Source organism: Teleopsis dalmanni, chromosome 1, assembly GCF_002237135.1.
Source record: "Teleopsis dalmanni isolate 2A chromosome 1, ASM223713v2, whole genome shotgun sequence".
NCBI lineage: Eukaryota > Metazoa > Arthropoda > Insecta > Diptera > Diopsidae > Teleopsis > Teleopsis dalmanni.
This window is the reverse complement of record NC_051846.1, coordinates 58,015,572-58,028,948: the sequence shown is the minus strand read 5'-3', so window position 1 is coordinate 58,028,948 and position 13,377 is coordinate 58,015,572. Positions and strand designations below refer to the sequence as shown.

Here is a 13,377-nt window from a genome sequence, read left to right as displayed (position 1 = left end):
TCTAAATTTTTCTCCAACAATTTTTTATTAAAACAATTTACTCAGATATCAGCGGCAATGGAGATTATGTTAACCAAGGTGGGCTAGTTTTATTAAAGTTTTTTATTATTATCAATAGTTCAATTCAGCATCTATAATGTATGATTTACTTTCTACCTATAACCAAAAACAGCAAAAACTTAACTTGTCTGCTATGGGCTTTCTTGATTTTGCTGGTAGTCGCTGGGACCGCAAGAAAGTTTCTTACTTATAAAGAAATATATTACTGCTTTGAGTATTATTTGATTATGCTTGTAGTTGGGATCTTTGGCTCGAGTATAAAGAGCTTCGTGAAAACTAATGGACACGATTGGTGTTCGAAGATTTACTGTTACTGTTTGTAGGCACACATGATGAAATTAAAATGAAACATTGAGTAGATCCTTAAAGTGCATACACAGTTTGGAGTTAAATGCATTGGGAACATTGGTTGCCAACTGATAGTCCGCAAGTTGGTTAACAATGTTCCGTGAATCAAATTTTACACATATAGATACATAGCTTGTAGTTTGTTCACTGAGACCTCACTTATTAGAAAACACAAAAAATTTCCATGTAACTATATACCTATTTTAGAGCCTATATAATGTACCTATGCACTTATACAATTCATTATATATTATACCAATAATGCTTAAAGCATATTAAAATAATCTTATTAATCTTGTATATTTATTTATTGTGCTCAAACTGGAGCTTTGTCACTGTTATGCCCGCATAACCAAATCATGGTTACAAAGTCATGCTCTCAGTATATTGTACAATGATGCGATATCCAGACAAAGCAACAGAAGCTGGAGTTTTGAGCACAAAGAAAAATATGCAGATTCTTAAACTTTGTGGTCCCTTATAAAGAGAAAAATATCATAGTGATCTCATTGGTTAAAAAAAAGCTTGGGTACTACTGCCCTAGAAAATAAGTGTATTATTTCTTATCAAAATTAGTTTATATTGTCGATTAATTTAAAGTTACTTTCTCATTAAAACTCATCAATAACTGAGACTATCTCATCTCTACTTAAATTGTGATAATTATAAGAAAAAATTCTCCTTTCTTACCTGTTTTTGATGAACTCAGTTGCCCTTTTCGCAGAATTCGTATCAAGTTGTTTCCGTTCTAGTGATTGTGATCTATTGACAGAGGTACTGTGATTTTTTTCTGCGTTTGCATTTGATAATGAAATTGACGGCGCTGAATTGCTAGCAACATTTGTTATTAATGTCTTCGCAGAGATAGGCATGTAAGAATTTTGTTGTTGGGAATTATAAGTAGAAAAATCGTTAGGAGACAAAACAATATTTGTACTGCCCGGCGAGTTCTGTATTATATAATGGGGTTGCGACTGCGATGGCAATACTTTGAGTTTTTGCTGATGATGTTGTGCTTGTTGCTTATTAAAATGTTTTTGGGCCATACTTTGTAGAATGCGCGCAGACATCTCATCGGTCATATCGAGTTCTGTCTGATAGTTACTGATTGCAGAAGATGCATTATTCGTCACTGTATTATTTTCACGTTGTATACAGACAGGCGTCTCCAGAAACTGTTGGCGATATTTTTGACTATGCTGTGAGCTAGGATGTGTTTGATGTTGTTGTATAACAGCACCTTGTGAATTAACATACTTAATGTTACTATTGGAAGCGCTTGAATTACTATTGCCACCAACTATCGAATTTGGAAGTATTTGCTGTTGTACAACAATATTACTTTGTGGCTGTGTAGCCTGCATAGTTTTATGTTGTAGTTGTGTACCCTGAGGTAATGTAGCAACATGTTGCGGCTGATTTTGCATTATAAATTTGTTGTTAGTCATTTTAGTAACTTTAGTTGTCGCATTATTTTGATTACTGCTATTTAATTTATTTGAGTTTATCGTATAGGTACCAAAACTCTGCTGCAGTGGCAATGTTGCAATTGAGACTCCGCCACCAGTGGTATTGCCTAATTGTTTAAGTAATTTAGTTTTAGTGATTTTATTATTGTTATTTGGATGGTATTGATAGGCTTGCTGAGCTATAAACGTTTTTACAGTGCCTTGTTGCTGTGTATTATTAGCGGATATTTTATTCTGACAACTTTTATTTACATTCTTCTTTATAATATTACCAATCTTTGGTATATTACTGCTGCTAGCAGTTACATATTTGTGTGACTGTGATACCACATACGGATGATTTGTTGATGGTTGTTGTGTGATATTGTGATTGGTGTTATTTGTGGCTTGTTGTACAATGGTCGGCATACGTGAAATCACTTTCGTTGGCACATTTACCTTATGCACCACATGCTGCGGTGTTTGCTGGACAAATGTACCTGTCGTTTGTATTTGATTCTTGACATTTGCATTTTTCGTAGGAAATTTTTTACCATTCAATTGAGCTGTATTTCCTCCGCTAATGTATGGTATATTTTTCGTACCTACAAAATTTATAGTTTGCGGTTGCTGATTATTTTGTGGAGTTGGCAATACGCTGATATTATTTGCATTTGTGGCATTTCCTACTTGCTTTGGCAACATCGTTATATTACCAAGCAACATTTTAGAATTCGTTGATGCATCTATAAACATTTGCCGACTCTCTATACCACCTGCACCATCTGTACTCACTATTTTGAAAATTTGATTTGATGCAAAATCCGCTGTTGGTACTATAATATTAGATGTTGTAGCAGCATTAGGTTGTTCGCTTAATTGTAACATTTGAGTTATTCGTTGATGATTATTTTGTGTGGATTGATTGTGTGGTAATGCAAAATTCTGCGACATAGTTGGCTTATTAATATTAAACTGATTTTTATTAGGCGTATGGGTTACACTTACATTATCCAGAACGATTGCATGATGATGCTGAAGAGGCGGATCAGTTGGCTCGTAATATTCGACATATTGAATTTCGTGATTTGGTTTTTGCTTTTGCTGTTGAGTTGCTATTGATGGAGGTTTTTCAACAACGATTATGCCTGATTGCAACATAAGGACTACAATGCTGCTTCAAAGCGAATTTAATTATAAATGAGTTTTAATTTTTTTTTTTTTTGCAAAGATTTTTTTTTAAAGGTTTTTATTTATTACTTTTACTTTGAACTTGTTATTCAGCTTTACTTAACTATTAGTAACAGAAGTTCTGGCGGGCCCACAAAATCGTGGGGCCTTAATCTATAAGAAAAATCCGATGTATCGTAACAATAACTAACAGCATTATAAGCCATCACATTAAATAACATTACTAATATTGTAATTATGTATAATGGTAAGTTCTTGTATTATTATTCCCTGTTTCCTTCGCTTTATTTGTTTTCTTTTTTTTTTTTGTTTTTTGTTTTTGATGGACCGCAAGTGGACTCAACTTCTTCTTAACACAACTTCAATACTTTTCTCACTTTCAATTACTTTCCAAAAATAAAACAACTGTAAAAGAGAAAAAAATATATAATTATTAGTTTTAAGTTATGATATTAATGTAATATATAATTATAATTTTTGATTGAATTAACTGTCAAAGTAATTTAAATATTTTTGTAATTTAAAAAATGTATTTTTCAAGTTTTAAATATTTTATATAAATGAAATTGGAAAAAAATTTGAAAGTAGATTCCTGGAGAGATTGAATATGAAAATCGTAATATCAAATTTTAGCAAAACAAAATACATAAAATATTATTGATTTCGATTCTTTGTGTTGTTTTCAGATTGTTTTCCTCCCAGTATTTTTACTTCGGCATCCGAAGTTATTTCTTTTAAATCTTAATAAACGCTAAAAACTATTAAACATTACTAACCCAAATCAACTGGCTATATAAACAATTTATGTTAATATTTTTTTGTTTAATCACATGTAGATACAATTTCGAAATTGTTGAAGTCTCCGGCTACACAACCAAAAGTTACGTAATTTTTTCTGAACATGCAGTATAAAATTATTTGTATATAAAACAATTTTTAAACAGCGAAGCAATTATTGCGATAAAACGCAGAGATGGTATAAGACAAAATTGTGAAAAAAGTAAATAAAAAAAAATACCAAAAACAATCTAAAAAATAAAATTAATGTATATAAACAAAATACAAAAAACACAGATAAAAATTTGACATTTCGATATGTGGAATCGACGTTTTAGAGCGCATGCACCAGACCAGATAGATAGAAAAGCACCAAAACTCAATAATACAAAACTAAAAGAATTGCAATTTCGTAAATATTTATTTATTCAATTTAAAAAGAAAAAAATATACAACAACATATTAAAAAATATATTCGCTTGGTATGCTTAAATAAACAACAATAAAATTAAACGAAAGAGAATATATTACTTAAAGTCAATTTAAATTTATTAACACTAGAACCATTGCAGCAGCAGCAGCAGCAGTGTATTTCACGTCATGATGCCTTTCATCAACACAAGTACATATAATAAATGGAGTGACGGAGGATAGGTGATAATTTATATGACGTTGAAGAAATTTCATCAGTAATATTGGAAGAAAGACAATATAACCAGAGTTACCAAATCCAATCAATATCAACAGTGAACCAGATTTGATGAAATGTGTATATTGCAGTGAGAACAAAGTGAGAACTACTGAAGAAAGTCAAACACTTCATTTTGACAATAAATATCTTATTTACTTATAAAATATAATTTATATATATAATATAAATTATAATTTATATATATAATATAAATTATAATTTATATATATAATATAAATTATAATTTATATATATAATCATCATCATCATCAGCGTTACAGCTCGGGGTGAGCTTTAGCTGCATCAACCAGCTTTCTCCATTCTGCTTTGCATGATGTTTTAGATCTCCAGCTTTGTATACCCATTTTCCTGATGTCTTCAGTCACGTTGTCGAGCCATCTTATACGCGGTCTACCTCTGCTGCGGTCATTATACGGCGTGAAATGGAGTATTCGCTTTTGTGGTCTATCGTCCGGCATTCTCATGACGTGTCCTAACCATCTCAAGCGTTGCGACTTTGCGAACTTCACCACATCTTCACCATCACAAAGTTGTAGTAGTTCAGCATTCGTACGCCGACGAAATTCTTCTTGATTCAGGCGGATGGGACCATAAATCTTTCTCAACACCTTTCTTTCGAATGTTCTAATTTGGTTTTCATCTGCTGTCGTTAGAGTCCACGTTTCGGCCCCATAGCATAATACCGGGCGGACGATTGCCTTGTAAGCGTGTAGTTTGGCACTTCTGGTCACGATTTTAGATTTGAAGATTTTCGCGTGTCCGTAATAACTTCTGTTTGCTGCTACAATTCTGTCTTGTATACTAACACTGATTTCATTGTTTTTATTAATAAGGACACCCAAGTATTTGGCGCTTTCAACTTCTTCAAACGTAAACTCACTAACTTGAAATATAAATTATAATTTATATATATAATAAAAATTATAATTTATATATATAATATAAAATATAATTTATATATAATATAAAATATAATTTTATATAATATAAAATATAATTATTATATAATATAAAATATATTTATATATAATATTAAATTATATATAATTATAATTTATTTAATTTAATTAAATACACATAATTTAATTTAATATTTTGATTTGTGCTAAAGCACAGTAATGAAATAGTTTAGCTTACAATTAATTATTTTTCAACAGTTCGGTTAATTTAAATCGTTGTAAAGGTGATGGTCAAATAATTAACCAAAAACTAAATAGAAATATTAGCTGTAATTTTTGAAATATAAAAACTGTAACCACTAAAAATTATTTAATTTAAATAGAAGAACACAAAATAAATATTAGAATGATAAATAAATTATAATTTATTTAATTTAATTAAATACACATAATTTAATTTAATATTTTGATTTGTGCTAAAGCACAGTAATGAAATAGTTTAGCTTACAATTAATTATTTTTCAACAGTTCGGTTAATTTAAATCGTTGTAAAGGTGATGGTCAAATAATTAACCAAAAACTAAATAGAAATATTAGCTGTAATTTTTGAAATAAAAAAACTGTAACCACTAAAAATTATTTAATTTAAATAGAAGAACACAAAATAAATATTAGAATGATAGCCATTTCTATCTTAAATATTTAAGTAATTTAATTATTTATGTATTTGCATTTATTAGTTAATGGTGAACATTCACAATAGACTGATTTTTAAAATTGGAACCACTAAAAATTAAAACGTAAAAATTTTTGCGAATAAAACCGAAGTCTGAAGATTTTAAGACCATTATTTTTGTTTCAACTAATTTTAACTAAATATAACAGGGTTTAATTCCTGGATCCTTGTAGTTCAATATCATACGCTTACAATATAACCAAAACACCACTAATTAAAGTTCAAGATTAATAATTTATCTGAACTCTCTATTATTCCTTTTCCATTTAAAATAGAATTCTTATCATAGGACAATAATAATTTCTTTAATAATTTAAATTTAAAATGATTAATTTATCTGAACTCTATTATTCCTTTTCTATGTGGAATAGAATTCTTGTAACAAAGCAATAATAATTTTTATTTATTTTCAATAATTTAAGTTTTAAATTATTAATTTATCTGAACTCCTTGAGAATGACCGTCAATGAAAGTCGAAAGATTGGACTAATAATAAATGACTAATTTATGACTTTATGGTTTTAGAAATTAAAAGTATTCTAAACCAGACAAATCAGTTAATATATTAATTTTTTAGTTTAGAAATCAAATATTTAGTAATATACGCCACTCCCCTATGTATATTAAATTAATTTAAGTTATACTTAAATCCGCTATAACGTTTAATTATTATAGATCAGTCAAGATTTAAAAAATATTTTTATAATCTAAAAATATACCATAATTTCATCAGTTTATTTTTCAGATGACACTATATTATAATCAACAAGAGAACAATATATTAGTGTTCTGGAATTATAGAATAGTATCAGTATTCTGGAATTATGTTATTTACATATTTGTATTATCCAGATTCTTATTATTCTTGATTCAGCAGCTTGTTGAAATGTCGATTCTTGAAAAAAACACTTTGTCAGGAATATAATATTCAAAACTTCAGAAAATGTAAACCCTAATAAAGTGGCGGAGAATAAGATTTTACTAGTATACGATCGTGTACTAGATTACCGTAACTACAACTTAAAGATCTTATATTGATAACCGTAATTTTATTAGGAAACAAATTGTCTGTTTCAATGCAATATATTATATATATATAATAAAATTTTATTCTTAGTATATTTAGTCATGAATGAAGCTTATGAGTGGAATGCGGAGTAGTAAAAACAGATAGATTTGCTGTTAGGTATGGTCAAATGTCATATTTTTCGACATACAGCGAAGCCTAAAGATAGAAAAACAATTTAAAATTAAAGCTCAGTGAAAAGACTTAAAATAATTTTTAAATTTAATATAAAATAACATTTTAACGAAACAAAAAAAAAAAAACTACTCATAAAATATATAAAATATTGTTAGAGATAAGCTTATCGATGTAATTAAAATGTACCGTGAATAGGAATACAAAAGCATTTTTTAGAATTAATAAAAACAAGACATACTATATAGTAGGAACACTAGAGTACAGAACTGCAAGTCTCCTTGAATCTTAATTATACATGTTAGCTTATATCACATATATTTATAAGAATGCAATGCACAATGCACTGCATATGTAGGCATATTTATACCCAAATTATAATAGTAAATTCTACTAGAATATAAGATGTAGTGTAATTATAATATAGTATTTATCATAACATTATTCTGACTGACTGCCGACTATTGAAATATGAGTATGAGCAACTTAAATGACAAACTTCTTTCTATTGTATTGTACGTAAGTTGCAATTTACAATAAATTTTAGTGCAATAAATAGCAATATTAGTAAAATTATAGCTTTGTATAATATATATATACAAACATATTCATATGTCTAATGTACGAACATGACCATTGACAACGACGATAGTTGCAGCGAACACGATTGCGACCGTCTATCGCAAGGCAAAATTAGTGCATTCACTTTTTGCAGATAAATTTTGCATGAGCAAGTTGCACTTACAACAACAACTACAATAACAACACCAACGACTGTCACAACTGCATATTAGTAGAAATAATAGAAACACATAAAATAAAAGAAAAGATTTATTATATATAAATATATATTTATGTATATATTTGTAAAAAAGTACAGTCAGTTACAATGACTTTGAATTGTAAATATTTAGTATATAAAAAACCCATGACAAAATAGCAAATATTCTAAAAACTGAGAAAATTATTTTTATTTTTTTTTTTTCTTCAATAAAATCTTAAAATTGCATTATTTACAATTATCGTAGTTGATTTTTTCATCGAATGTGACGTGTATTATAACGAAAAGAAAACGAACGAAAAGGGTTCGAACAGTAATAAAGAAACAACAAAAAAAATTTGATTAATTTATTGAAATTTGGCTGACCACACAACGCTGTTTCGAGTATTGACAAATACTCATCATTAATGATCTTAGGAAATATTCGAATTGCAAGTTCCAGGCTAGACTGCAAGTTCCAGGCTTGCAGCCTAATTATTACAATTTGAATATCTAATAGTGCTTAAGGTTTAATGAACACATAATCAGTATATTGTATATTGATACTACTGTACTGTAATATCGCTAGAATTTCTAATAGTGGTTAAAGTTTAATGATAATGATCTTATAGAAAAAACAATATCGTTGATCTATAAGATAATTAACCAATTCATAATCTTAGTGAGTGGGTAGATCTTCAAATAACCACTTTGGGGGGAATCATTTATTTGTACAAGCTTTTACTCATAAATGTATAAATGATTGTTTCAGTGTTTCAATAAATGTATGTATGTTATATACATTCAAAATTATAAGAAAACAAAAATTCATTTCATCTTATAGTGAATCACTTATATAATTAATAATATATAAATAGAGAAAAATGTTTACAAAATGAATCAATTATTACAAAATAGGAACTGTTCGCCTAAAGCCTCAAAAAGATTTCATTGTGGCAGACGTAGTACTCACAAAGTAGTGAAAGAACATATTTCGAGAATGTACATGAAAATTAAGAATTTAAATTATGTATATAGATACTTGCTGTAGAGCAATTTATTCGCTACTAATGCGGTAGTTGTATCTTATAGTCGATTTATTTATTTTTTATCGACGAAAGCAAACAAACTTATATAAGAATGTGTGTATGTGTGTAATATTTTTTTTTCTGTATTTCTCTAGTAGTTGTTTATTAAATAATATATTTCGTCTGCATTATTCTACACAAATTTCAAAGTAAATAGAATAATAACAATACGTCAAAAACATTAAATATTTAAAATAATTTATTTAAATTAAAAATATAAAATGTATGAATATTCATTATTTAAAACATTCATTAGTTTTGATATTATATTGCAGTTGTTTTGAATATTGACAATTCTATACATGCAGATTTATATGTTCCTATATATTAATATCATATAGTATTAATATCCATAACAAATCAAATATAAATTATAGTTTCGACTAATTCAAATGGTAATAGATTATTATCATGCTACACAGGTTTCTATATTACATCCAGTTCTATATTTCATCCAGTAGCGATCTATTCTTATCTGTATGGTCCTATATGCCATTTAAGTTGGACCTGAGTGCCCATACTACTAGGTTGTTGACGAAAATTGCAACAAACTTGGCACCGATTTAACTATAATGACAGAAAGCTCAAAATTAATTCATTTGACAGTTTATTGTCACATCATCTATTAACCGAAGACAAAAATCTCTTATAATTATGCATACAAAAAGTTTTCAAGATCTATTTTTTTTTTAATTATTAACATTTTGTTCAATCTATTATTGAGTTATTGTGATAAATTGATATACCAACATTATTTCAAATGAGTATTCCAATATTAGTCATTTTGATTTATTACAATAATCGATTTATATTATTTTTTTCTTTTTCTTACTAACTTTAATCTACATCAAGTAATTTAAATCTGATTGTAATAAGTTAGGTCTGACCAAAACTAATTAGGTCGACCTTAAACCAATTAGATTGGATACAAATCAATTAGATCTGTTTAATAAATGTATATATCACAATTTTTATTAGATCTGAACTTATTATATTAAATGATATATATTATAAGTTTCAGCTTAAATTAGTGTAAGTAGCATATCACTTTAAATAAGACAAAAGAGTAAAATAAAAAGAAAACACTGTCTTTATAAATTTTTTGGATATTAAGTTATGTTAAATTTTTTTGAATAAGTAGATACCCAAAAAGATATATGAATCTTGTTAGACTCCAAAGGGTAAAAATCGCTATAAAATTATCCAACTGCATTTTCGTTTCAGTGTAAGCTTTATTCAGTTATTGGGCAATTTTTTTTATTATGGAACGATAATACTTTAATACTCTAAGAGTGTTTTATTTATTCTTTAAAGAACTTTTAATGTTAATTTATTCCTCTGAATGATTTTCTAGCTTGTGAATCAATCATTTCATTGCAGTGATTTGAAGTGTAACCTTATACCAATGACATGGATACTATATTATTTATAACTAGCTTATTATAGTATCAGTTTTAACATGATGGTTACTGACCGTCAGTACAAAAATTATATCGGAATAATATAGCAATATTTGAATATTACATATTATACCTACATTATCATTATTAGATCTTTTTAATAAACATGGTTTTAATAAACAACTTACGTTGAGAGTATAATATAAATAGGTAACTAAATTATTACAGTAACATTAAAAAGTAGTAAATAATGAAATGAAATGATAGCAGTTTGATTAAAAGCTTGTTGAAGAATGTATTTAAAAAATAATACAATTTTTGGATTTCAAACTTAAACATAAGAACCGTAGAATGGAACTAATATTTGATCAATCCATCGATTTGATCAGACAAAATTAATAATTTATTGTTTTAATGATCAAATTATTATTAATAATCATTTTGTTTTTTAACGGGCTAGGCTAATTAATCCATATTTAAATATACAAAAAAAAATTGTCATTGAGATAGTAAACTCCAAGACGTCATCAACCTCTTTCGAGAAAATTATAACATGTGAAAAATAGACTAGTAAGTAATATCTTTTATATACTTTTTTAAGACATTAAAAATAAGTCTTTGAGATAACAATCTCCAAGACGTCACCATTTTCTTATCTTTAATTTTATACAAAATAAGATTTAAGACATTAAAAAAACATATAACAATGGTTAACAAATATATATTACTCGTAGTATATTTATTCATAAATAACAGAGTAAATATAATGTTTTGCTTTGAAGTTACCTTGGTTGAAATAAAATATACAAATGAAATATATTGGGTTCTAGCCATCCTTACGACGTCACTGCTATGCATAGAGAACTTATATGTATATTTGAAAATATTCAAGGCTTGTAAACGGCCTATGGCATTTAAAGCTTATGTGTACCTACATTTGCCCCTTCACCCTCCAGCTTTTCAAATTAATTCATGGCGGTAAATATATTCGCCTTTTTATTCAATACAATCCAATCCAGCAAATCACATAACACAACACAGAGTATGTCAAAAGTATAGGTAAAAAGTGCTAGGGGAAGGGAACAGCGTCTTGTTTTTACAAGCTTAATTTTCAATACAAAACTCATGCAAATATTAGAATAGGTTTGTGTTCAAAACTGTTTGGTTTTGGTGTGTCTGTGCAATTTAAGTTAATGTGTTCAAATTCTCTTGCTTCCTTCTGTACAGATACATGAAATTATATGCGACTTGCTTGCTTACTTTAGCTTTGCAAATAGATGTGCTTTAGTTTTGAGCATTGTATAAATATATTTTGCTTTTTTTATTATAATCAAATTGCGTCTCATTTATTTTGAAATTACACTTTTTTGTAGTGACTTTTGCTTCGCGCCAATGTAGATTCGTTTGAGCTTAGACGATGTTTTATCTAATTTTTTTTTTTCTTGCATGCATGAATGTAGATAAATATACATATTGAAATATTGTACATTTGTTTAAGACGCTTATTTGTTTATAATAAAATAATTACTGAATTATTCATATAAAATTTTATAAAGCAGAAAAGTTGTAATTTTTTTTATTCTCCTTTTATGAGTAACATTCTATTATTTAACCATAAGAAAATTTTTGTATATGTAAAAAAAACAAAAGTTAAGTTGCTTTATAATTTAAAACTTCTAATGAATTCAGTGATCTAATATAATTTTTAATGAAGCGCTCTAAGGTATAATAATTGCAATTGGTGCATTTTATGTGTCAAAGAAGAAAATATATGTCTACTTTATATCGTGTGCTTATGCACTTACTTAAAAAAAATTGTTATTATTTATACAATTGTTATTACGAGCAACCTTAATCTTCTAATAAAATTGATATATAATATAAACTATATCTCAATAATAAAAATGAATGACATTTAAAAATATATGTACGAAAAGAATTCTCAACTAATCTATAAATAATAAATTTTTCTGACTTTGATATTATATTGACTGTATCTATACTCGAATTAAATATATTGAATACCACGACCGTATATTTATACTCGTATACACAAAAATATTAGCGTTTGCCAATCCCTTTTTCTTTTTCTGTGCTTCTTCATTCATTAGATTCCTCTAATAATTTTTGTATGCGCCTGTACGTAAAATTGGCAACCCTTTTGCAAAATAGCTTTCAATAATTCATTCCACTAGTTTTTTTTTTCCTAAATCGGCGAAAAAAAACCAGTTCTTCAACTTTTGCTTTCGTTTTTAAAACAAACTACATAAAAATTAGATGTAAACCAGAAAATTTTATGTAAAATATAGTAAGAGACGTATATATTTCATTTAGGAATCCAATATACTAATATAAGAAAGAGACAACACCAATATTAAAAGTTTTAAACAGCTAACTTAACTGCGTACAGAGTAAAAGAAAATATACAAAATATAGAAAATTTAAAACAAAATCACAAAAATATATTAATATTGTCATCCTATTCTATCACTATAGTTTCTTTAAAGCAAAACTAAATTTCAATATGGCAGCCTTAAATTAAGTATGAAAGTTAAAAAGAGAATAAACCAAAACAAAATTACGTCGTAAAAACTAAGAATTAAAAATATTAAACTAAAAAATGCAAAATGTTTTGTGGTTAATAATATTACATAATAATACTGCAATGGCTTAACTATAGTATGTGAACAACAATATTCCCATTTATACTTCTTTAGTATTTTCATAATATGCGCATGTCAGTTTACACATGTACCT

General features: G+C 27.3%; 2 protein-coding genes across 2 annotated transcripts in view; one reads left to right on the top strand and one right to left on the bottom strand.

Moving 5' to 3' along the window:
* Nucleotides 1-253, top strand: part of LOC119681993 (echinoderm microtubule-associated protein-like CG42247) — a 15,877-nt gene extending 15,624 nt beyond the window's left edge. Inside the window, exon 4 of the mRNA XM_038095321.1 lies at nucleotides 173-253. Coding sequence (XP_037951249.1) covers nucleotides 173-253 — 81 coding nt within the window. The remainder of the gene's footprint in view (nucleotides 1-172) is intronic.
* Nucleotides 254-1,019: 766 nt separating this feature from the next.
* On the bottom strand, nucleotides 1,020-3,465 carry LOC119681985 (uncharacterized protein MAL13P1.304-like). The gene is made up of 3 exons (XM_038095310.1): nucleotides 2,865-3,465; nucleotides 1,099-2,801; nucleotides 1,020-1,053 (listed from the first exon to the last, which is right to left on the bottom strand). Exons 1-3 carry the CDS (start codon nucleotides 3,015-3,017, stop codon nucleotides 1,020-1,022), a joined length of 1,890 nt encoding a protein of 629 aa, XP_037951238.1. The 5' UTR covers nucleotides 3,018-3,465.
* Between the last annotated feature and the right edge of the window lie 9,912 nt (nucleotides 3,466-13,377).